The following is a 26,241-nucleotide window of genomic DNA, read 5'->3' on the forward strand; positions in this document are numbered from 1 at the left end:
ACTCCAAAACATCCCCATACGTTTTTGGCGAAAACATTGTGTACTGTTTCTGTTTTTAAGTCTTGTCTTGGTTATTTTTTTTTATATACAGGTCTGGTGCGAAACAAACCTGAGAAGATGCACTAGCAAATTCCACCGGTTTGTTTGTGAAACGTGCAATAAGGCTTTCCCCCTGCAATCAGCCCTCGGCCTCCACTTGGAAACCCATAAAGGACCTCAAGAAGAAGACAAAACCAAACCCAAGAAGGACTCTTCAGCTCAAGAGGAAAAGAAGAGTTTCATGGCATCTCTGGGTTTGCAGCACATCTCGGAAGTGAAACCAGCCAAGGAGGACGAGATGTGTGCTGAGCTGGAGAATATCAAAGTAATACGGGTTGAACCACCCAAGTCTAACCTACCTCAGGAGGCCAACTGCGCCACCGGGATGAACCTTCCTCTCCTGTCACAGTTCGCTCAGAACAACATGAAAGTTCTGTCGCTGCAGCCCTTTCAAAAGGGCTTCATCATCCATCCCGATAATAATATAGTGGTCAAGCCCATCTCCATTGAGTCAGGGGTGGAACTGGCTGACATCCAACAGATCCTCAAGATATCTTCCTCTGCACCTACACATACCAGTCTTCCCCCTCTCTCCCAGGCCCCTCCCACTCTGACACAATCTATCTATAAGCAGATGCCAACTCTGAAGCCAAAGCCTTTGGTGACCCCCCGTACGATGGTGGCAATCTCCACTCCGCCCCCTCTCATGAATGCCCAGCAGGCCTCACCAGGCTGCATCAGTCCTAGCCTACCCCCTCCACCCCTCCAACTCCTTAAGAGCCCAGTGGAGTCTTCCTCCAGCAACCAGAGCCTGCAGCACCAGCCAGGGCAAGAACCCAACTCCTCTCAGCTGCAGCTTAAGACAGAGCCCACAGAGATGAAGACACAGCTAGAACAGGACAACATCATCGATGCCCTAATGCCTATGGAAGTTGAGAGGAAAATCAAGCAGGAAGTGAGTGAGGAAGCCATCACGGCAGAGACAGCCAGCAAGAAGGGCTCATTTGTAAGGAAAGGCGTCTACCCGTGTCACGTCTGTGACCAGGTCTTTGCATTCTCTGGTGTTCTCAGGGCTCACATCCGCTATCACCTGGGCATCTCGCCTTACCAGTGCAACATCTGTGACTACATTGCCCCCGACAAGGCTACACTCATCCGCCACCTGCGTACCCACAGTGGAGAGAGGCCCTATATCTGCCGCATCTGCCACTACCCCTTCAGTGTCAAAGCAAATTGTGAGAGGCACCTACGCAAGAAGCATATGAAGGTCACGCGCAAGGAGATTGAGAAGAACATTGAGTATGTCTCCTGCTCCACAACTGACCTGCCTGAGACTATGTGCACCGTCCCTGAGACTGCTTGCCGGTACTGCGGGAACGACCTAAAGAACTACCGGGCTCTGCAGATCCACATGAGGACCCATAACGGGTGTCAGAAGAAGCCATTTGAGTGTAAAGAGTGTGGTGCTGCCTTCTTGGCCAAGAGGAACTGTATTCACCACCTCCTCAAGCAACACCCTCAAGTTCAAGAAAAAGAGATTGAGGACCACATCGCTACGACGGATCCGACTGCTGAAGTGAACAAGGCTGGGTCCCCCGCACCTAACCCCAACCCCAGTGAGCAGTCATCCTACCCTCTTCCTCAGAACGGACTGGTTTCTGGTGGTTTTATCCCACGCCCTATCAAGGTTGAGCCTGTGAGCTGCTTCTCTGCAGACCTGGACCAGCCTCTGGATTTTTCCAACAAGAGCAAAAGCTCTGGATTTGTTACCATTCAGCAGGAGAGCAGCATTCACTTGCCCCAGCTCTCCCGGTTCCATGAGGGTTCCATGGAGCCTATTGACCTCTCCATCCCAAAGAACGCTGGTAAAATGACAGCAGAATCACCAACAGAGATTAAGAAAGAGCAGCCATCGCCTGTGACTGACAATCTCTTCACATCCCCCACAGTCTTCCTAGGGAAAAGCGACCTGGACAAACGCATGGTGGCGAAACATTCTCAAGCCACTTTACAAGCCTCATTTCAGCTCCCTCTTCCCATGACTTCCTCGGCTGCGCTCAACAGCTCCAACCTGCTACGGCCAATAAGGCCCAAGCCATTGCCGCCTAAGCCTGCCGTGTCAAAGGAGTTACCCCCCTTGGCTTCCATAGCTCAAATCATCTCCTCTGTGTCCTCTGCTCCTGCCCTCCTGAAGAGAGAAGCTCCCGCTGCCAGTTCCAATGCAGTCAATGGCACCCCAGGATCAGAGAGAAATGCAAAACTGAAGGGACTGCTCTCAGTCACTCTAGTGAACTCTGATGCGCCTAATGATCCCAGTCTAGTGGCCAAAAGCCCACATGCTTCCCAGGATGACTCCACACTGTGCATGTCTAGGAAAAGGGGCAAAAAGAGAGCAACAAGAAACAAACCCAAAGCCACCAGCACCAATGTGGTGGACCTGGAGTCCAGTGGAGAGTTTGCCAGCATCGAGAAGATGCTTGCAACCACTGATACCAATAAATTCAGCCCATATCTGCAGTGCACCTCAGACATCAAAGAAGAGATGGACAGGAATATGAGCAGCGAGGATGAGAAGGAGGTGCCAGATGAAAAGCTTATGAAAGGGAAGAAGAACGCCTATTCCAACTCCCTGCAGAAGATCACCTGCCCCTTTTGCCCCAGAGTCTTTCCATGGGCCAGCTCGCTGCAGCGCCATATGCTGACTCATACAGGTATGGTAACTCCTTGTTAACATAATGCCTTGTTCTTTGTATGTTCACAACATAATACAAAATACCCTAGGTCTCCACAACCTTTGATTTGTCTTTATGATGATGGTAGGTAGCACCCTTTTCTTTTTTCTAATAAAACAGCATAGGCGGTTTGGTGTATTGCTGTCCCCAGGCGACTGGCACCCTCTGGATTTTGATTAGTAAGGTTTTTGAAAATGTGTTAACCTGGGTATATCTGTGTTGCCGTTCCGAATGGTTTTGAAACAAGCATGTCTTGAATGAGATTTTACATTATTTTCATTTGAGTGAATAGTTGCTGAAGATGAAGAAATATGCCATGAAGTTAAGAAACACTCAAAATGTTACCAGAGTTCTCTGTCTAAGTAGTAATTATCATAAATAATTAACCAAAGAAAGGCCTCTTACAACTAATACATTATCTACAGAGTGTTCAAAGTGCACAGCAACTCAAAAGTTGAACTTTGTGGCTGTGTTTATGGGCCGTTCTCAAACACGTGAAAGAGGGTCAATCTACTACACAATAGCTAACCACATAGGGTTGTGTGAGGTAAACGTTCAAAATGTTCACATCATTCCCTCTGCTGCTCTTAGTGTCCATACCAAATGTTACCAAATGTTTGGGCATGATCAGGGATTCGTTAATCCATCATTGTAATTTCTCCAACAAGTATTTATGTATTTCCTTTTTACCTATGAAAGTGAGACACCCACAGGGTAAGTGTGAAGTGCCCTAAGGCCTTCAGAGGCCTAAAGACAAAATTCAGTAGATTTTTGTCAGGGTCACAAAGTAGTAGCTTTCGAGAAATTGCATATTACAATCATTGATCTTCTCTTTTTTTTATTATTTTTTTTAATGTGTTTTATTTTGATATGTAACAGTGGACAGTGGTCACATTTATAATCTGTTCATTTTCTTGTGCTGTAGGCCAGAAGCCCTACCCCTGTCCAAAGTGTGATGCCTATTTTTCCACCAAGTCTAACTGTGAGCGCCACCTCTTGCGTAAACATGGAGTTGCCAATCGCTCATTGAGAAGAAATGGCGTGATCCCCAAATCTAAAGTTGATGATGAAGGATCACAAGAAAGTGCAGGTAAATAACACTTTAAAAACCTACCATTAATACCAAAGGCTCCTTTATCAAAAACACATGGTAAGCAGGTCAAGTTTACTGTTTGCATGAAATCCTCTCCCCAAGTACAGGCTAAGCTGCAAGATACCAATGTTTATTGAAGTACTGTAAGTAATAATAATAAAAAAACAGTAAATCTTACCTGAAATATAAAATGTGTTTCCAATTCTTTGAGATTTCACAAATGTTTAAATGTTGGAGCCTTTGAAGTTTAAGACTTGAATTTTTTTTTTATTTAGTCATATGAATAAAATAATATTGCTATGGAATTATTGTCCCAGTGTATAGAAGCAATGTTTCACAAGCACGCTGAGATATTACATTATGTAGGTATATGCTGCCCTCTAGTGGAGTGAATTAGATATTAAGTAATTCAATTCAAATAGAAATGTAAAAAGCAACGTTAGTCATTATAATTTGTGGAAAAGATCTTTGATTAATCTTATCATGTTGTTTTAGAGAGCAATTCGGAACCAGAATTGACATCAGAAGATGTGCTTGATCTGACCACTTGTCAAAAGGAGCCGGCAGAGTTTCTGCAAGGAAGTTTAGAAAACAAGGATGAGCAGAAGGACGTTGCTGTTGAAGAGCAAGAGCCTGATGAAATGGAGACCGAGCCCAGACCCCAGACAGAGGACCCAGAAGATGACACCCAAAGCAACAAAAGCCTGGACTTGAATTTTGCAAGCAAGCTGATTGACTTCAAGCTGTCTGAAGGAGACCAGAGTGGTGGCTGCAGCTCCCAAGATGATAGAAAGCACACATGTGGCAGCTGTGGAAAGAGCTTCAAATTTGCTGCTACACTGACCCGCCATGAGAAAGTGCACTCAGCCAAGGGTCAGGGTGAAAGCAGGAGTGGGAGAAAAATAACCAGGAAATCTGCTGAGGCTGCTACAGACAATGTGGCTCAGGAGACAGATACATTCAGGGAGAAGGAAGCTGAGAGCCTGGAAAGAACAAAGGAAAGCATCTCTGGAGCTGAACGGGAAAGTGAGGAGAACATCAGCTGTGCGGAGAGCGCTTCGGAGGATGACTCGCCAGCAGAGAAAGCAAATGACGATAAGAGCGACGAAGATAGCAGCAACCAGAAGGAACCAAAGACAAGCAGGGCCGGAGGAACAAATAAGGCAGACAAGAGGAAGAAAATCTGCAATGTGTGTAACAAGCGGTTTTGGTCCCTGCAGGATCTGACACGACACATGAGATCTCATACAGGTAAAGAAAATATTCAAATATTATCAGAAATTCCAAAAACATACAGTTGCATCAATATAATTCATATAATGTATTTATTAATTTAGTGGAAACATTTCTGGTTTTTTTCATAAGTCCTAATGAAAAGTGACCCTGTTTTCCTGTTTTAGTGAGTTGAACCAGAACATAAAGCACAATATAGGTCAAGTTAGGAAGCCAATAGAGGCTCCTAATCCCAAAGATTCCCGTACTTATTACACAAATAACAATAAAGTAGAGACAAAGCAGCAGGCCTTCTGTGCTGAGCCTGTCACCCTCCCTGCTGACACTGTTCCTTCGTTATTGTTCAAGGTGAGAGACCCTACAGGTGCCAGACGTGTGAGCGCACTTTCACATTGAAGCACAGCCTGGTGCGACACCAGCGCATCCACCAGAAGATGCGCGGGAGTGAAGAGGAGGGGGCCGGTAGCGAGAGCGAGTCGGCACACAGTGGCACCAGCCCACCCTCTGAGAACGAGTGCGAGATCATCACCAGCATTACTACCCTGGATGAGCCGCCTACAGGCACCTCGACTGCCACCACCACCACCGCCAGCCAGCCTTCACCTAAGGCCGAGAAATCCTTGGAGCAAGAGGGGGAGGCGGAGGAGGAGGAGGAGGAGGAGGGAGAAATGGGGCAAGGTCAGAGTGAGTCTGCAACCAAGTCTGCCGCTGAGACACCAAGCAACTTCATTCAAGATCTGCTGGACATGCACAGCAAGCCCACTATAAATCACATCCTTCCATCCAATGAGCCTGCACCACAGCTTTTGGAAGTAGAGTGACTGCAATACCTGTGTGAATATGCAGAAAGCACTGCTTTTATTTCTGCTACAACTAGCAATAAGAGTAGATACACAGTGCCATAAATGTTATGTCAAATACTGTGGACTATATTCTGTTTGGAGTGCCTTACTACTTTTCTAGATCTTTGTATCAAATTAAATATTATGAATATCATTTTTTTTCATATAGCATTTTATGAAATTTTCCTAAAGAAATGAACTTATTGAAGCATTAAGAATGATTTACAGTACCTGTTTTGTGTGATTGAAAAAAAATAAAAAAAATATATATATATATATATATATATATATATATATATATATATATATATATATATATATATGCAGCCTTTCTTAATCTACTGAAGCTACAAATGTTTATTTTTTGGTCTGGAGCTCCAAAATTAAGGCTTGAATATGACTGCACATAACTGGAAAACAAATAAAACAGTATATGGAAGGGAAGAGGATTTCTCAGTATTGAAATCATTTTGCTAAAGAGAGTTTTTTCATGAAACTTATATACTGAATGGGTTGGGGTGGGGTGTGTTTTTAAAATAAAATCCTAATAATGTAATATCTACAATTCACAGCCTATCTGTTCTTTTTTTAATGTCTTTTTTCAGTAATGTAAGAATTTGATATTCTCTGTTACCAGAGAAATGTGGGCAATATTTGCCTGTTATGTCATTTAAAAAACCTAGCCTTTATGTACCATGTCTTTCTAGTTCACTGATATAATACATTTTTTTTGTACAAAAACTATGTTGGTTGGGTGGGTGTTTGGGTTCAATGGCCAGTGGCTTAGGGATTTGCAAGCAGGTCAGCGTTCCAAATGTGCAGTTTGGGAGGGATTTTTAGCAGAGACACTGGAAGGAGCCACTAAGGATCTTTATGAACAGAATCTGTTCAAGTAGAGCTGACCTGGTGGCTGGATGTGCGAGGACTCTTAAGTCTTCCAATTTTTTTGTTTGTTTAAAAACGATTCTGCAACGCTCGCAATCTGTAAGCAGGATCTTGCTCTGTTTAAAAAGCATGGAGGAACACTATACTTAAGGGTTTATGTTTGGTACTTGAAAAATGTATCCTACTGTCACTCTACATTTAGTACACTGTACAGTATTATAGCTGTGCATTGCCTTTGTAGTGTTATTAATTATGTAAGAAAATAGGCTGGGTGTGATTTTTTTTTTTATTATTATTTTTTTAATAAAAGAATCCTAATTTGCTTAAGGCTCAAAAAGGCTAACAGACATTTAGGAAATTCCTTATTTTCATACACCCACAGCAATAAATAAATCTGGCACCAACCAAAAAAAAAAAAGGAAAGGCGATGAATATATTTTCCTTTGAAATGAGCTATGTTAATCAAAAGATGGGTAGATGTATTTTCATTTAATACGTTCCCAAATTTACATGCCCAATAATCTGGGGAGAAGCCATTAATCAAGTGCGTGCTGCAAGATATTTTTTTACAAATTACAGGAAATGATGAAATGGGGTAAAAAATAGTCTCCCTGTGTCAAACTGGGACTCATGCTAGCAATAATCACTGTTGATTTTAAGCTTTATTTAGACCTTTATCTATATTAGTAGGTCATGTGGTCTTGTCACATTTTTGTCATTATTATTAGATTGACTGAGAAATGTATTTTGTTTTCTCGAATATATATATATAAAAAAAAAACTGTGAAATGTATCATGTGTTAAACTATGGGTGAATCTTAGACTAGTTTTGCATGTCAACCTAATTTTTTGTTATTTTTATTATTTTGTTTGTTTCTCCTTTTATGTTTATTTCCTCTCTCAGGGCTTTTACAGTAAGCATATTCAAAAATGTTCATTTTTAATCACAAACCCCCCCCCCAGGCGCCTCCCCGAGTTGCAAATGGAGATAATTCAATCACTACATTAAGCACTTGACTGTGAAAATACACGCCACAAAAGCAAAACAAAACCTTTGGTGTTGACTGGCTGCTTGGAGGTGGCTGTTTCACTTCACTGTACTGCGTTTTAACAGTTCTTAGAAAAATGCTTGTTGCTTTTCTCTACTCAAGAAGGTGTCAGTTTGATGATTGTGTAACCAATGAATTGCCATTAAATCAATGTTGAAGTTTAGAATCTGTGTTAATGTAAAGGGAACTCACACTGCTGCTACATGCATATCAGACTGGTTAATGCCACATGAACAGAGCATCACATGCTGTGCGTTGGTACTTTACTTTCCTTTGTATTAAATTGTACAGTACTTCAGATTCAGAATTGTAAGCTGTTCTGTATCAAATCATTTAAACAATAAAGGTATATAAACTAATGGTGCTTATTTGGCTTGTGTTGGGTCTCTAATTTTCCTTATCACTGTAGGCAGCTACATCATAATGAGGGATCAACTTGTAATGGTTCTGAAGCAAAATGAAGGGCCTACAATGTAAAATACATTGTTGTATATTCTTGGTAATTCTCTTTCAACATACAGTAGATGCTGAATACAGAGGTCTTAAACACATTACCAAGCATTTTTTAACAGTTTAATAAATATCACATTAATTCATCAAAATGGATTTTTTAAATAAATCATGAGTTGAAGCTCTGTGCGTATGACGCTGTGAGAGGGACGGGTGCGTGACGGAAGAAATAACACAAGTCTCAAGTTTTAATGAAGCACATAGTGTATTGGGTTCACACAGGTGCTCGTGTCACACACTATTTACAAAAACAACAATCTTTTCAATCCCCCGATCTTTCATGCCATTCTTGAGGGGTAATCACCGATCCTGTGGTCGTCCCCCGGTCTCCAGCAATCCTCTGCTCAGCTCTGGTTTTAGAAACACCCGTGAGACACAATAACAACAACATGGTCGGTTCTCTCTGCAGTACTCTGCACACCACGCAACCAGACTCCACTTCCAGGAATCTCTTGCTATTCCACACAGTCCCCTTATGTACCCCAAGCCACGCTTCTATCAATCAGTCACAGCCAACCGCTACTCGGTTATGCTTGTGACCTAACCCGGTTTTGATATCAGCGCAACCTGGAACATCTGTGTTTCTGCCTTTCCCAAGATGGCCATCGCAACAGGACCCTATGCTTAAGGCATGCTCCATCTTGGTGAGGTCGTGCGAGCAGCTGCCTTTTGTGCCTCCACCTGTTGGGAGGCCAGACTCCACTCATTCTACTATCATTCACCCTACCACAGACCCATAATTGTGTTTAATTAGGAAAATTGGATTGCATGTTTCAACAACTTTTTAAATCTGAAAAACATTAATACCAAATAACTGATTTGCTGAAGTGGAATTTGCATAATTTGTTGTAAAAAGTTTGGATACAGGCTAAGTATTGTTCAGTTCAGGGTTACACTTACAAGTTACAAATACAAGATTGAAGCTAGCCGTCCAGAAGAGTGAACTTATCGAAAAGTGGGGTGCACACAACATTTGCATGCACTTTTGGATTTTTAACTTCATGATGTACTTGGTACTAGTTTTGTTACATTAACAGTTGAAAATATGTTCAGTGTGTTGACTGCTTTTACACAGGAACACTCTAATTGTGTTTTTATAATTGTTAATGACACCAAGACCTTTACAGATGGTAAGTTATTTGAAAAAACAAACTATACTAAACAGTATGTGGGGGGAAAAAAACATATATATGTTCTTCTTGATAACAGTATATGGAAGAGCTGTTTATTGAGCATTTACTAAAGCTAAATTACCTGTAAGAAATGTAGATTGTGCATGCATGCAGTGTTGAAATGATAAAGCCAGGCTTCATAATGTGAGAAGGAAGGGTACATGTTACTGTAGTAGTGAATCTGACTGTGTCATGTAGTGACACAGGAAAGCTTTTGGTCTAATGGATGATTGTTTCTGTAGAATCGTCACTATGACTGCACAGTAATGCACCTGTTTAATCTACAATACAATTAACTAATTTGTGTGCTTTGTTGCTTTTCACCATCACAGCTGTCCAGAGCAAATATTTTCATTAAAGGAATGCTTTATACCCTGTAAAGTCTGCTTATTTTTTATCTGCATTGCTTTTGTTATCCTGTCATATTTGTTCTTAATCTGCCTCAAGGTATATGGCATGTTTAATTAGTCACCAGTATATTTTAGTCCTCTATAAAAATGACAATTAGGGATGTACAACAATAACAGTGCATATACAGCTCCTTTCAAGACCAGGTCCTCTCAAAGCACTAAACATATTTTAGCAGAACAAATACTATTAAAATATAAGTTTAACCCTTTAGACTGGGATCGTGTTAACACAATCATACTGAAGTGGGCTGCTAGGATGATAAAAGTACTTTATTTTGATGACTTATAGGACCACCATACTTTGCAGTACAGGCTTGAAAAACATATCAATGGATAGGGGAGGGAGTGATGTTCACTTCCTGATAGTTTTATGTGATGTCACTGAGAGGAGCATTTAGTGTCTAAAGGGCGGAGACAAACATTAGAACATTTATTCTGTCTCATGTGTTTTAATATACTGTATATGTTTTTACAACATTTATAAATATCAAGGAACGAGTGGCGTTAAGCAGATACTATTTATTGTACTAAATGTATAAGGTAGTTTTTTTTTCCTTATTACTGATAATAATGGAATGAATAACTATTATTTTATTTATAAATACTTATTTTGAGAAAATAAATCGAGAGTAGTGTCCATTATTGCTTATGAAGACCCTGAGAATGAACGTGTATTATGTCATTGCAATCACTCAGGTGAAACAATGTCTAGTAATTTGTCCAAACATCAATATTTTTCAACAAAACTTTCTGGAAACATTGTAAGGCCCCTCGGGTTATAGAATAACACGTTTTTATACATCTGCCTCAAGCAGAATACATAATAAAAAAATACTTAATACATAATAAAAAAATACAAACTTTTTTGCTGCGCCCCCCCCCCGCCCCTTCAGAGATTTTGTTTTACCTGTGCCCCCCCTTCTGATAAACTGTCCAATATTTAGAAAAATATTATTATCCTAAAATAACATATTGTAACATTGCATGTAAAATGAAAGCAGGCTCCACACAGGCAGTAGCTTTGTGCTCGAATTCAGCAGTTTATTAGCATAGGACAAATAAACAATTAAAGACCACGCCAAAGCAAAACCAAATAAATAAAACCTCATCTCACTGCTAAATTCCAGTGTACCTCTCACTCTCACTTAGACAGCCTCTGTCACTCACTCGCACAACTGCGCTCAGGTACACACTCCTATTTATCTCTTCGCATTAAACCGAGCACTCCATACGCCTTCACCAATCCCGGGCATGCCATTTGGACCCCAATCTCCCGCCATCATTGTAGTGGTACAAATGCATGTCCAGTCACAGCGAGGACAGGTGGAGCGAGGACTTTGTCCTAATCTCTCCCAATGGCTACCAGAGGTCTCATTCTCACCTTGACACCTAATGTCTTGATCCCCTGGACAAAGCGTTCTCAACCTTTCTCCCCTCCTAGAATGAACACTGGTAAGTACTTGCTTCAGATACCGTTACTAACACCCTCTCCCCCTGTACTGCCTGTTACAAACTGTAAATTCTCCTTCCTAAATTGCCATTCTCTGACTAACAAATCTCTGCTTCTCAACGAACTTATAACTGATACTAATCTTGATCTTCTCTGTCTAGCAGAAACCTGGAAATCTGTAAATGATAAGCACTCGCTACATCTATCCACCCCAAATGGCTACTCACTCTTTGACAAGCCACGTCTGACTGGTAGAGGTGGGGGCACAGCTGTTATTGCTAACTCTCTCTTTCCCAGCCTTCTCTTCATTTGAGCATCTTGCTATCAAGCTCCCCTCTCCCATGTCCCTCACCCTTGCTGTTATCTGTCGTCCACTAAAGAATAACTCTGCTTTTATTGGGTAGCAGTGTGGAGTAGTGGTTAGGGCTCTGGACTCTTGACCGGAGGGTTGTGGGTTCAATCCCCAGTGGGGGACACTGCTGTTGTATCCTTGAGCAAGGTACTTTACCTAGATTGCTCCAGTAAAAACCCAACTGTATAAATGGGTAATTGTATGTAAAAATAATGTGATATCTGTATAATGTGAAATAATGTATAATGTGATATGTTGTAACAATTGTAAGTCGCCCTGGATAAGAGCGTCTGCTAAGAAATAAATAATAATAATAATATTGCTGAGTTCTCGCAATTCCTCTCCCTAATCTTCACTTCAACTGATAAAATTATACTCCTAGATGATTTCACCATCCACGTCGATTTGCCTTCTTCCCCTCTGGTGACCAACTTTGTCAAGCTTCTGGACTGTCTTGGACCCTCTCAATCTGTCAACGGAACCACTCACACCTGTGGACACACTCTGGATCTGCTCATCACCAGAGGTCTTGATATCTTCAATCTCTCAGTCACGGATATCTCTCTCTCTCTGACCATTTCTTAATCACTTCCAATATTAGTCTTCACACACCTTCAGCTACTACTGATAATGTTATTTCTTTCCGTCCCAAAAATCTGCTAAATCCTATAATACTCTTGGAATGTGTGTCTTCTTCCCCTCTGACTGGGACTTTCCTGTCTTCAGTCGATGATGCAGTGTCCCTCTACAACGCCACCCTTACTCAGATCATCAACACAGTTGCCCCGCTTACAACCAAAACAGTGAAGAAACATCGCAACTGTCCATGGTATACCCTCGAACTTCGACTGCTTAAGTCTGCCTGCCGCAAGTCTGAGCGCAAATGGAGGTTGTCTGACTAACAGTAACAGTTCACCGAGAGATTTGGACCGATCACTTCAGTAGCTACAGACGTGCGTGCACTCGCTGCTGCCAGGGTGAAGTACTTCTCAGAACTCATATCTCTAGGACACGGTAAACCAAATATTCTCTTCAAACCATTGATCAAATCCACCTCCCATTCATCCTCCTCTTTCTTTCGGAACAAAATCGACACCATTTATTCTACACTCTCCAGCCACAAACCTAGTATAATAGCTGTCCACCTTGACTCCCCTCTGATTGCCCCTCCTGCTCTCTCTTCCTTCTCTCCTCTCTCCATTACTGATGTCTCCATCCTACTGCTGAAATCAACTACTGCCACATGCCCCCTGGACCCCTGGCCAACAAATCTCGTTCATCTCTGTGTTTCTGACCTTGCTCCTTTCATTATGTACACTCTCAACTTGACCCTGGTTTCAGGCCTGGTTCCTGCTGCCCTTAAGACTGCCTGAGTAACGCCAGTGCTCAAAAAACCCTCCCTTGACCCAGCTGTCTTATTCAACTCATATCCAATCTTGCTTTTCTCTACAAAACTCTTGAAAGGGCTGTAGCCAGCCATCTGATGAAACATCTCACAGATAACAATCTGGTTGAATCTCTGTAGTCTGGCTTCTGGCCGCATCACAGTCCTGAAACTGCTCTCCAACCTGCTGACCCACTATGTCCTTGCACATAAGCTGAGGTCCTCTGACTCTGGCCTGCTTGTTATACCCAAGCAAAAGTGCACCACACTCGGAGAGCGCTCTTTTAGCTTCATGGCCCCGACTCTCTGGAACTCTCTCCCAGCTTTAGTGCATACAGCTCCCACAATCGCTCGCTTCAAATCAACTCTCAAGACCCACTTGTTCTCTCTTGCTTTTATGCTCTCTAAGCCTGATATCTGTCGTATAATTCTGCTTGACACACGCATCCACAATGTTTAGAATTCACATCCTAGCCTTTTATTTAATGTATTATGCCTATATTTAATGTATTTGCATTGTTTTTTTACTGTTGTATTTAATGTACTATTCCCTGTATTTCGCTGTATTTAATGTATTATGCATTGTTCCTCACTATCTTGTAAAGCGCTTTGTGATGGTGGTCCACTATGAAAGGCGCTATATAAAATAAATATTGATTGATTGATTGATTGATTGATTTCTGGAATAAACAATGTTTAATTTGAACTGCCATTTCTGGCATTATTTGTTTTGTAGTTAATTCACTGGGGTAAACTAAGTCCTACACAACTTATTCTTTACTCCTGGGATATTTTTCTCTTTTAATGTGTTATGTGTTGTAAGGACTTGCTGTAAAAAAAAAAAGCCACACATATGGGCCATGCCCCACTGCTGCTATGCTGTCTCTGCCTGCGTTCAGCGTAATATAATGGCTTTTATTACTTTTTGAAAAACAAACGAATATCTGATTGAATATTTAAATTATGAGCAAATATCCAAACATGAAAATCCTGTGTTCATCCCAGCACTAATTAAAACCCGCCACTGCTGCACTTTCAAATGAAGGAGGGCTGGGCGATAGAGTTGCTGAGCTATGAAAGGTCTTTAAACGACACAAGCTCTGTAGATAGGGATTGGTCAGATTTAACAGGGGGTTGGTCAGATTAAACATGATCCCTGCCTGCTACCACATCAGTGTCTTGAGGGTCTGTGACTGGTATTGTAGTTACACCCCGAAAGAGAGAAGGACCATGCTTGAATTGCAGAGTAGCCGGTTTGATGTCCGTGGTGCACTGACGCCAATACTCCAGATGGCTCCCTGAAAACTGCTGCTCGGCCTGTTGCCTGTCTGTGCAGTACGGCTTAACCTATTAAGCCCTCCGCAGCGAACAGCCGCAATCTGGTCCTAAACATTACCTCTGGCAGCGGGCGCAGTTGGCTGTGCAGTCTTTGAGGCTGCTGAGGCCTAGGGCGCCAGATTGCCGCTGGTTTACTCACTGGAGGTGGTCGCTTAGGAAGCAAGGTGAACCAGCTCCTTTGTTGATTCCCGAGTACGGTGAAAACTCTGCAGCATCTCGTCCACCGCAGGACCAAACATATTCCCTGGTGTAATCGGAGGCGAACACACTGGCTGAATAGGCTCGCTTGAGGATCACCTCAGTGACCCGGCACTGCTTGTTGGGACAGGAAGCATCCTTGGACAGCAGTGCTAAATTAGGCACCTGGACCAAGGTGGCAATAGAAGCGTCAACCGGCGGAAATTGGGCCAGACCCAGCTTCTCCGCCTCACGCACCCTGTTGCTGGATGATCCTAGGAAGACTGGATTTCAAAAAGAAAATCCTAGTGAACTAGGGGCTTCTGTAGGTCAAGGCACTTGCAATATTGCAGTGGCCCTCTTCATCAGCGGTAGATGCTCTGCCAACAGGGAGAGCTTAACTGCAGGGGATGCGCTGTCAGTCTCCACACCCTCAGACGGGAACTGTTCACCCACCTCCTCAGAGGCAGCAATAGACTGTGTGTCCTCCTGTGGCTAATCGGTGCTTGTAGGGGACAGGCAGCGCCGAAAGTTCCCGCAGTAATTCCATGAGAACAGTTCCTTGGTGGGAAACAGCTGCCCAGAGCTTGTCCATTTGCTCCGAGTCTGCCAATCGCTTGGAACAGTGACTCCTCTTCATCCTCGGGGGAGAAGGAGAAGCAGAGGAGAATGAGTGAGACCGTGAGGACAGCTTTCTGCCTGGGCGACTTTCCTGGGTGTGTCGCCCACTCTCCCTTGGCACAGAGCCATGGGGTGATGACGCAGCTACCTATCTAACAGAGGGTGATGGGTAAAAGTGGAGTAAGGGACGCACAGCACTCTATAGAGTTGTGGGAGAGACGTTTCTCAAGCATGCGCCTGGAGAAAAGGGAACAAAATTCGCAGAAGCTGCAATTAAGCAGTGCCTCCTTGGCATTCTCTGGCTCCAGGCAGGAAGAGCACCTGCCGTGCTTATCCTCTATAGGCAGACTGGCCTTGCATGTCGCACAGGGATAGAACCCGGGAATGGTGCAAGAAGCAAGCAATACAGTGTACAGTATAAAGTTACTGCCTCAATCTGCTTATAGATATCAACTGGGGCAGGTCAAGACCCGAGTGGGACTGGTTTGATTTGAGCACCGGTCGGTAGCGTGCCATGTAGCACCGGGAAGAAACGGGGACGGTAATGGGTTGGTGACATTAGCAACAGGTCGGTACAGGACGGTGACTTTAGCACCAGGTCGGGAACGGAGCGGGTCAGTGACCTCGGTACTGGTACGGTACAGGTCCACCGGTTCACAGTCACCGCGGGCGGCAAAGGGGGGACAGCACAAAGTCAGCCGACTTATGTTGCTGAATCCCTGGGAAGGAGGGACTCAAGCTGCTGGCTTCACGCAGGGCACAAGGCCGCATCGGGACTTAACAAGCAACTCGCTGTAGTGCACAATATACATGGAATTAGAAAAACTATTAAAGCGTTAATGTAATATCACATAAATTAAGTGTAAGATTACCTGAACCAGGTTCTCCATCAGGTCAGTCTTGAAAGGAAAAAATGATGCAGAGAACTGTGAGCACAGTCCTTGTGTACCTTCGAGGGAAGGGCATGACTGTGTCACACGCTCGTTGAGCAACTGGTATATCAATATTCAGGTTTCGGGTCTTTAGGAGGTAAATACTCATATGGCAATGGTTACATTTTATACTTGAAACTCTTTCTAAAGGAAAATAATTACTGTACACAGTATAATAAACAATAATGGCTCAACAAAATCTGTACCTGCTAGCACAAGTTTTTTTTATACCATTTCCATTGAAAGACTTGTTCGTACTGTACCTGCATGTGGGATTCAGGTGCTTTCTGCAGACATTCACGTTTTCTGTGTTGCTTTTCAGTATGTTTGAAAGGGGTTGCCCTTTTTTCTTAGCTCTTTGTTTTGGTAAAAGTTCAGCTTTTTCTGAGCACATTTTCTTTTGTGGGAGCACGCTGTGTGGATACTTATTTCTTGTTTATCAACTGCAGAATTTAGAAACACGTGTGAGTACATGAGCAATTTTTATTTTTATTTTACTAATTGTAAACTTAGAAAAGAAAAAACACATATCCAGATTGAACAGTCAGATTTACATCGATTTTAGGCAGAAGATACTTTAAAATAACGCCTTATTCCAGAATAGACAGGTTCCGGATTGTGGAGGGTATCACACCATTCACTTCGATAGTGATTTGGTTGTACCCAAATATCATGCTGAAGTATACAGAATACTGGTATGTAGAGGGGCTGGATTAGATTAGGTTTTACTTTATTGTTCTTTGTATGCTATACCCTTGCATCATTTTACAGGGTGTAATGTAATAAACACAATGAACAAACAAAGTTTCATTTGGCATTCTTAAATTCAATTAAACAGATGTGAAAAAAATGTAAATTTATTCTTTACTTTCAATGCAATCCTTTGCACACCACTAAGTTTTAAAACAGGGGAAAAAAAAAAAAGTACAATAAAAAGTCACAGTCCAGTTTTTCCTTTCCCGATACACAGGATTACATTTCTTTTCAATTAATTCACAGCTGTGGGACAATGCATTTTCTGGGCAATTATAATTTCCAGTGGTCTTTACCATTCAAATTATATAAAAAAAACACATTTTACAGAGCATGAATGTCATCAGGTATGGTGAACAGCAATTCTCAGTCTTTTATATGCCCATTTTCTCCATGCAACATACATTAAAGTATCATGGCCCAAAACTACTGTTCACCATGCAAAACAAACCATTAAATGTAAAATAAAAAAGTCCAACAAGAAATAAAATCTAAATAGGTTATTAGAGGATTTTCTGCTTCTCTGACACATGCTACACAACTAGTATCTCCCAAAATCATGGATTTTTATTTACTTATTTTTTTAAAATGCAGTCAGCTGTTTCTACCATTACAAATTATTTCAGTGCAGAAATAGCAGCATTATCAAGACAAACTGCTAATTCTGCCACCATTATTCTTACAACATATCAGAACAAACAGCAGCTACCACATGGCTGTTACTGGCTGGAGAAAGCTAGCATTTGTACGAAAAGTAGTACAAACCCAGGGCTCTCTTCTTATTATTACAATGACAATTTCTTCAGAAGCCCTACACACTCCCTGGAGACAACATGCCAAAGGCAACTCTTTAGATGAGGAATTAAACTTAATTGAGACACAAAAGCCCCACCCCCCACCCCCAATTTAGGTTTGCAAGATAAGCACAGCAACATTGTCCGTTACTGCCTGACTTTTGTAAAAAATACATTAAAAACAGATCAAAGGGGGAACAACTTAATTTGTAAAATAAATTAGGAGAATGCGTTTGTAATGACATGCTTGCTGCAGTCATGACAGAGTATACAGTTTTTTAAATGCTGCTCAAGTTCATGGATTTATTTTGTGTGTATGCTCATATGGCTTTGTTGCACTGTCCTCATTCTTGCTCACAATGGACAGGATGAATTCTATCTTCCTGGGGCAGTTACTCATCTGACCCCGCAGATCTCTTCTGTGCTCTCTTACGGGGTGACCTTCTTGGAGAGGCTTTATCTATGAAGGAAGCAGGCACATCAATAAGTCACAGGAGTTTTGTCACCATTTAAACTCACTTGAACAAAAATCCCACATAAAAACAGATATTAGTTACACACAGCAATGATTATAGTAATTATTACAGAAGGGCTTTACATTCAAATTGTTTAGATAATCAGTCCTTGGTTCCACCCACAAACTATAAAATTGTCAGGCAAGGTCGTGTTCAGTTCAGGGTTGATGTTCAGATTGAAATCACAAGTAGAAAGAAAAGGTTAGGGAAATAAAGAATAAAACTTCCTAAAATAACCTAAACCTGCAAAGGTATGTTAGTAACAAATAAATAAATCACAAGGACATAAAAACAGCACAGGTCTCCACACCGGACGCGATGCGAATTGTCCTGCGATAAAATGGTACTTTTGCTGCGACACTACCTTTCATACTAGTGGCGACAGGCGTGACTCATCCAACTATCAACAGCTGGAAAAAATCACAAGTCCGGTTATACAACTAATAAAAATGCAGAATACAGAATACCTTTTCAGAATTTTTATTTCAGTAAAAGGTAAATGAAATCATACACACCAGATATATCCAGTTCCCTGGTAATGGACTGCCAGTTCATCCTCATTGCCGTGTCTTTATAATTTGTGTGTCCTTTATTGTACAGCTCCGGATATTGACACTGCAAGACTCCTCTTTTCTAACACCACTGTTTACTAAAGGCACGCAAGGGAAGTTGTTCCTCATTGCCGCGCCACAAAATTAGGACACCAATCCTATTTTTTTTTCACATCGCTTCAGCGCTGCCTGTTGCATCACCGGCAGTGTGAACGGCTCGTATCAAATACAACACATTTGCTTGTCACATCGCGTCCAGTGTGTAGAGGCCTTTACAGGCAACCGTACCATGAAAGTGGACCTAAAACCTCTGCAAGCAGAAAGCATCTCAAGAGCTGCCCATGCACTGTTAACACATCTAAATGACCGTCAAGATCTTTATTTTATTAAAAGCTACACTACACATCCTTAAGGAAAAGTAGGAATCTCACCTCGTCTGCTTTGCACTGAAGGCACAAGAAAAGGAAGAAAGCAAGGCAGCGCAAGAAAGAGATAGCAGAACATGTTAGAATATTTACAAGTCAGTCACAAAACTTACGTAGAAAACTATGTTTGCGCCTAGTGTATAGTGTGAAATGGAGGTCAGTTTAGAAACCTTCTTGAAAAGACAAGGTAGAATCAGAGTGGCAGGCAGTTACAGCAGCAGTTAACTGATAATTCACATTTATCATCATATTCAGTTCAGCAGAAAATGACCCTTAATATGTTGAATTCTCTGTTAAAGTGGAGGCATGTGTTAAGTCATTAAAAGGCAGACTTGATTAAAAGTACCTGTAGACATTTTCAGATGTTACTTTTGTACTTATTTCAAATTTTACATTGATTACCTACAGTATTTAAATGCAGCAAAATAAATTTAAAACAATCAATGCAAGATCCCCCCGTGATTAAATGTTTAGTGAAATAGTATGCCATTTAAGATTTTTTATTTTTTTATTTACCGTTTAACCTTTACAGTGTTAGGTTAAACCCTTAAACCCATCAGGCAGCACAGAAAACATGAAAAAGACAAATTCATTAACCAGACACTAGTAGATGTGTCAAACTAATCTTTCAAGAAAGGGAATTCGACAAGCTGGTTTTCTGTAGCATGCTTTGTCTAATGCAATCAGGAAAGATGAGGAAATACATAAATGCATCAAAAAAAATATTATGGTTTTAGAATTATTGCAGTTTTAGTTTATTTATTTCTTTATAAATCATCCTGGAACAAACAGAACGAAAGCACAACTTACTGATTTGGTTCAGAGTTTCTTGAGGAATCCAGCTCATGTCAACATCATTGTGGTTAGATGTACCCATCTCTACCTTGGTAGCTGGTCTCCGTCTCTGAAGACAAAACGTATTGTACACTGTTTATTTCAAAAGAGTTATATATTGCATATTCTACAAGGAAAGCCATGGCACTTGCCAAGCTTGAGGTAAGGTAGTTAAGTTTTTTAAAACACAATATTCCCCTGTGTTCTCAAAGCAGAATTTTTTTTTGTGCATTTCTTAGCTTACCTTTCTAGACTCTAGAAGCTGATGCAGCCCAACAATGACAAGCAGTCCAAGACCAGACAGGAACACGTATAGGAAGACTCTGGGAAGAGGATACCAATACAAAATATTATAAAGCCATTTACAGCTATACAGTATATGGATAGACCTATTTAATGAACTTTCATGTGTAAATATATTGCAATTTTAAATATAGATAAACATAAATAACTGGTTTCACAGATCCAGATTAGCACTAATCCTGGACTGCCAAACGTTACCTTAGATAAGGTAGCCCAAGACTGGCCTTAATCAGGGTCCGTGAAACCAGCTGTAAATGAACGTTAACTTCAGGACGTATCCTAATTTCAATTAACACAGAACTGAATTTAATAAAATGCAAATTTAAAAATATTAACTCATACTTTGCCATAAAAAGGTATTAGAAATAGTTGTGTGATCGAGGTCAAAAACTTATATAATGAAACCACTCACGTTTCTCCATCCAAGCCATCTTCCTTCTCTGTGATAGTGACAGTTTGGTTGAAAACAGCATCTTGGAAAACATTTCCCTGCAAAACATTTTGTATAAACCATATTTAAAAATGCAAGAAATTTGTTAAACAAAGGATTTTTTTTTTCTGCAGTACGAAAGGCTGAAAAGGGCATTTTGAATTGCCAATAACTTTGTAAAGTGGATATGGTATTTCACCAGCAGCCAGGGGACAACTTCATATTCCAACAGGCAATTCTGCTGATACTATGATTCTGGACCAAGGTATAACAACTTAGAATGACATTTAACTGGGTAATTCATTTTATTGCTGCTAATAGCTTTTCTTCACTCACATTGGTGTCCTTGTAGTTGAGGTTAATGACAAGGCCAAAAGGACGACCTCCCATGGGCTCGGCTGGAATGAAAGAGTACTCGAAGGTGGCCTGTCTCTGAGACTGCACCACTGTGTTGAGCTGCAGAGCTGTGAAGTTCTGGATGTAGAACTGATAGTCCTGAGGGTAGCGGAAGGAGGCATCCAAGGATTCCACCACAAAGTCTTCGCTGCCTTTGTTGGTAAAGCCAACAAGGAATTTCACAATGTTGTTTGCAGGAAAACCTAAATAACAAAGTCCAAGCCCGAGTCAGAATATAAAAAGAGAGGTATTTACATTCAGCAGAGGATAAGGAGTGCACCATGTAAAACACACTTACAGGAATTTCCTGAGGAAAAACTTGGCAGCACTTGGAGATCTTAATCAAAGGTTAATCCTGGCACAAGCACATTTCAAGTAATTCTTGGAATATCATGCAAGTACAGCGACAAAAAAGGTTAAAGGGTTAATGCAATTTATTAAGACAGAATTAAAAACAATAGAAAGCAGCAACAGTGTCAGAAATGACAATTCCAATCAGTGCCTAATATACATAAGGATTGCAAGCCAATAATTTAGCAACCCAGGGATCTGTAATCACTAAAGACAACAGTTATGTATGAAGTCTGTGAACATTAATCACTTAGGAATTCAAACTGCTGATGAAGAGTTCTGTAACATTAGGCCTGACATTTGATTCTTTGGAAATATATTTAAGGACTGTTTAAGGGAGTGTATACACATTCTATTAGATTAAACAGTGCTCTGAAGAATGAAAATACATTCCAAATCCCTCAAACAGCAAACCTGATTTAACTAAATAGAAAAGGGCTTTAAAAACAAACAGTCATTTCACTCATTACAGCATGCACAATTATCAGTGCAAGACTGGCAGGTAAGAATTTTTTTTTTCTAAGTTTAGACATTTTCTAGGAAGAAGTGAATGTGAACCTCAACACATCTACATGCCTATTAAATATTTCTCAAAAGGTAAAGTCAAGATACCACATTATAAAGTAATTTTATTTGCAATACAACAACACATGCAACAGACTCATGGCTATCTTTTCATTCCATCAAAAAAAAAAAAAAAAAATAGCCAACAACCAAATAAAAACCTGGATGGCATCAAAACAGGAAGCGTGTACCTTGAGTGTCTGTCCCTCCCCCCGCTGGACCTACCCTCTCCTTTGACAAACAAGATGGTTGTGTCAGCATTGGGAGAGGCTTTGGCTTCCCCCGACGTTGCATCTTCCTCCTCTTCCTCTTTTTCTTCAGTCTGAAACAGAAATTTCAGAAAAGAATAGGAATATTAACCAAAGAGACTTCAATCTTTGCTGCATACAAGCGTAAAACACTACATTTCAAATTCCAGTTTCCACTCACAAACCTAATCTAACACAGGCCTTAAGGTTAATGTTGGTCTACTGGCCAAAGTTTACAGTGGGCCAAGTGCCAACATGGATACTTCAAACACTTCTTGTGCGATATTATTAAGGATCCCTTTCCACTAGAAAGGATAGTCAAAGATCTACAGGCCACATGCCAATTTAATCTTTAACCATTTGCGGTTTATTCAGCGCGTCAGGTCCAATTTATTTTCACACGCGCAGGTTATTTTAGACACGCTGTTTAAAAGTTTTTTTTTTCACAGTAAAACAGGTTTAAAAGGCACTGCATATAAACAGGACACTCAGTACTGCATCTCCAGCCCCGCCCCACCCCGTGTTCGCTGTATTTTCCACATACCTCTTCATAGTCGTGCATACTGATAAATCATCTCCCGATCATTCGTTTTATCACCAAACTCCTCAATAATGTGATCCAAGTCATTATTTTTTACTATAACATCCCAAAATGCTCTGCAAATGTCTGTGATATTCTTTGAGCGCTGGATGCAGAAGCAGCTATCTTGTTTGTTTATAGCCGTGTTATCTCTGTGGTGCCGGGGCTATGTGTATTGCTCAGATACACCTCTTGTTGTTTTTCGGCTTCGGTCTCACTCAGCCATTGAATGATTTTCTCTGCTTTTTCCAGAGAAAAAACGACAAGAGACCTGTGTTTTACGTCTTTTTGATGATGTTGGACAGGGTCCGACATCAGACCGGAAAAGGAAAATTGTAATGTCGGACATGATCCGACAGAGGACTGCAAGGGGTTAACTATAATCAAGTACGCAGAGACATTGTCAAAACAGCTCATCAAACTGATGTATGGTTATAGATGAACCAAGAAAGGGATAATATTGATGGAAACTGAATTTAGCAGACATAAGTTGTCTGCTAAGAATTGTTTTTTTTTTCTGCGTTGCAACAAAACCACCATATTAAGAACGCAGATTAGGGGGTTTACAAGAAGAACCAAGTTGTGATTTGACATGCAAGGTGAAAGAGAAGCGAGAAGTATGTCTGTCTAAAGAGGGTACACTTTGGTTTAACTCAAGAACACGCACCGGACATACTGCTGTTGACTACATTTAGCAAGTTAACAATAACCAGTTGACAACACAACAAGCTTACAGCTCACAGCTTCATGATGGCATATAAATTTAGGCACTGGAGAGACACTGAGACGCGCTCCAAGTCCTCCAGGTGATCTTGAAGGTGTGTACCAACATGCTCCGAGAAGGATAGGTAATTGAGCTCTACCTTTACTTCTGTAATAACTAGTACTACATTATTTTGTATAAAGATAATGATTAAATAATATGTGTGTAACTCTTGAATATTGGAAACAAATACAGGAACTATGTTAAATTCATAAATACTGTTTGGACATGAATCATTATCAGGACCAAAAAGCATTTTTATTTTACTGCTGCTGCTGCTCTAGATGTGACCCTACCAAAAATAAGAGTATTTGATAGGCTTTTTATCTGCTAGGGTAATGCATCCACCAGTCTAAACTAGGTTGATTGAAACTGTATTCATTCAAAATACCTGCAACTTTAACCCACCGCCCACAAAAAAAAAGTTTGACCATGCACATTCTCCCTCACCAAATCTGTAGTTTCATCATCTTCTACTTCAGCTTCATCATCTTCATCCTCTGCAATAATATCTTCTGCTGCCTCCTCATCCTCTGTAGCATCTTGAGCTGCTACAAGGGGTCCTGCAGTCATTTGAAAAAAAAAAAAAAAAACCCAGAAAGCAATCAAAATCTGACTTACTACCAATAACAAACACCACCACTATACTGATAATATAAAAACATGTTTAAATCAAGCACTGCCAAATAGAGATCCTGTTTGTACATCTTTCAAGGCTGAGTGTCACTAGTATGTATACTACTGCAAACAGCAGGTAGACAATTACTTTGCGGCATTCCACTAACGATTCTGTAACAAAAGCCAGCCAAGACTGTATTCAAAATATGTTGCTGCAAATTTGCAACATATCTCGGTCTTCTCTATGTGATTACCGTATAGTCGCCAATAATATAAGGACACGTCAGCGGTATCACTTGACAATGGCGAACTAAGGTTTTTTTTTTTTTTTTTTTTTTTTTTTCAGTCCGTGAAGAAACGAATTCAAACTTACAATGTATTAAGTTTCGCAAAGGAACAGTTCATTGCGGCCGCAACGGATCAGTTTAGTATTAATTTTAAACAGAAAATGTTTTCCTTCTTCCTGCTTTAGTAGCTACCTTTCCCAGTACAAATAGAAGTGCGCTACACTAAAATTCTGATTTCCCATTGTAACGCTATATTCGGACACAATGTGCAACCTCTTCCATGCCCAACTAGTATGAATGCTGTGCTACCAGATAACTATACATTGAAGCTGGACTGGACGCTTTTTCAAGTCACAGTCACTGAAACAGTAACACACTGGTGCATATTGCCGGACAGGTTTAAGAAACTAAAATCTAAATATGTTGTTTCTTTATCTTTCAAAATGAAGAATGTTTTTTTTACCTCTGCTGTTGAAAATAATGGTTGCAGGGAACGCTAGGAGGACGAGTAAAAGCAATTTTGGCAGTAATTTCATCATGTTTTCTGATTGCTGCAGATTGTGTCGTGGTGTTGTCTTCCCTTCCACACCACTTCCTACGCTTTGCAAATGGCGTTTATTGCTCATCCGGGTATTGTGCACTCTAAACTCAAGTCAGAGGTCACCTTTGGCCACGCCTCTACTCTACTCTGCGGCGTCACATACCTTACTCTGGAATACACTGTTAAAGCGTAGTATATATTTAAAGTGGAGTGGAGTGACTGGAACTCAGTGATAATGTCTTAAATAAACACAGTATCAATCAACCTAGTTTAGACTGTAAAATATTTTTACACTGATTATTATTAGTATACCCAAGTCAAAGTAAAATCTGGTCTGTCCTGGTTATGTTCATAGTGTATAATTTAAATTAATATGTATATTAAACTATACTCCTACTACTAATATTAACACAGAATACTGATGGGGTAAATCAAAGTAAAAACATCAGAAAAATGTGGTGCAAAATTACCTTTACTTAAAGGACTAGAAGCAAAGGACTTCTTACTCACCAATTAACACTTTTAACCATTATTTTATTTTTTGAATTAATGTTTAATGCAGTCCATCTTAGAAAATATCAACAGTGGTCAACCCTTGTTTATCACGCAGAGCTTGTTTGCTGGTCTTTAACTATTAATGCTGATCCAAGGTTTACTGCCGTCTACACTCTCAATTAAATTTACAGGAGTTGTGGTATAATTGCTTGCGTAGACCAGCTGGATAACTGAAGACAGGAGTGAAATATGGGTCTACTTATTAGTTTTACCTTATACTGTGAATTAAGACAGTACTCTGAATGTCCCTTCACTTGACAGTCGAATATGGTGGAATGCATTTTTTTCAGCCACTTTCTACTATTAGAGGTGATGAAATGTGTTAAATATCCTATCTTTTGACTGAGTGCAATAAATGAAGTTGACTAATCAGCTTTTCTGAGTTTTGTTTACAAGCTGCCCTGATTGCTGAAGCAGGAATTTCATTTTGAAATATTTATTAAGTATGGTAAATAGTAATCCATGTAGGCAAACAACGAATAGTTATATTTCCAAATTCCCCCTTTAACATGTT

At 40.7% G+C, this 26,241-nt stretch overlaps 2 protein-coding genes across 6 annotated transcripts in view; one reads left to right on the plus strand and one right to left on the minus strand.

Moving 5' to 3' along the window:
- Positions 1-6,214, plus strand: part of LOC117394804 (ras-responsive element-binding protein 1-like) — a 58,948-nt gene extending 52,734 nt beyond the window's left edge. For all 4 annotated transcript variants that reach the window (XM_033993398.3, XM_033993399.3, XM_059014919.1 and 1 more), the window contains exons 9-12: positions 92-2,750; positions 3,697-3,861; positions 4,360-5,115; positions 5,446-6,214. In XM_033993398.3, coding sequence (XP_033849289.3) covers positions 92-2,750; positions 3,697-3,861; positions 4,360-5,115; positions 5,446-5,918 — 4,053 coding nt within the window. In that variant the 3' untranslated portion in view covers positions 5,919-6,214. The remainder of the gene's footprint in view (positions 1-91; positions 2,751-3,696; positions 3,862-4,359; positions 5,116-5,445) is intronic.
- Positions 6,215-17,060: 10,846 nt separating this feature from the next.
- On the minus strand, positions 17,061-25,260 carry LOC117394886 (translocon-associated protein subunit alpha-like). 2 transcript variants are annotated; one of them, XM_033993568.3, is made up of 9 exons: positions 25,095-25,260; positions 24,177-24,289; positions 22,361-22,457; positions 21,161-21,423; positions 20,807-20,883; positions 20,336-20,414; positions 20,068-20,161; positions 19,264-19,278; positions 17,061-18,226 (listed from the first exon to the last, which is right to left on the minus strand). In XM_033993568.3, the coding sequence occupies exons 1-9, from the start codon at positions 25,255-25,257 to the stop codon at positions 18,159-18,161; spliced, it is 969 nt and encodes a 322-aa protein (XP_033849459.2). In that variant the 5' UTR covers positions 25,258-25,260; the 3' UTR covers positions 17,061-18,158. The 2 variants fall into 2 exon arrangements, with proteins under 2 accessions (XP_033849459.2, XP_033849460.2); XM_033993569.3 differs by lacking the exon at positions 19,264-19,278 and having other exon boundaries at positions 25,095-25,257.
- Positions 25,261-26,241: the final 981 nt, after the last annotated feature.

This window comes from Acipenser ruthenus, chromosome 3 (assembly GCF_902713425.1).
Source record: "Acipenser ruthenus chromosome 3, fAciRut3.2 maternal haplotype, whole genome shotgun sequence".
Lineage (NCBI taxonomy): Eukaryota > Metazoa > Chordata > Actinopteri > Acipenseriformes > Acipenseridae > Acipenser > Acipenser ruthenus.

What these genes read in the sequence shown, in the direction of transcription:
- LOC117394886 (XM_033993568.3), bottom strand. Translation starts at nt 25,257, where the DNA reads ATGAGCAATAAACGCCATTTGCAAAGCGTAGGAAGTGGTGTGGAAGGG. An exon ending in CATTATTTTCAACAGCAGAG is followed by an intron (nt 24,290 to 25,094) that starts GTAAAAAAAACA and finishes AAATGACTGCAG; the next exon opens with GACCCCTTGTAGCAGCTCAA. An exon ending in CTTGTTTGTCAAAGGAGAGG is followed by an intron (nt 21,424 to 22,360) that starts GTAGGTCCAGCG and finishes TTTGTTATTTAG; the next exon opens with GTTTTCCTGCAAACAACATT.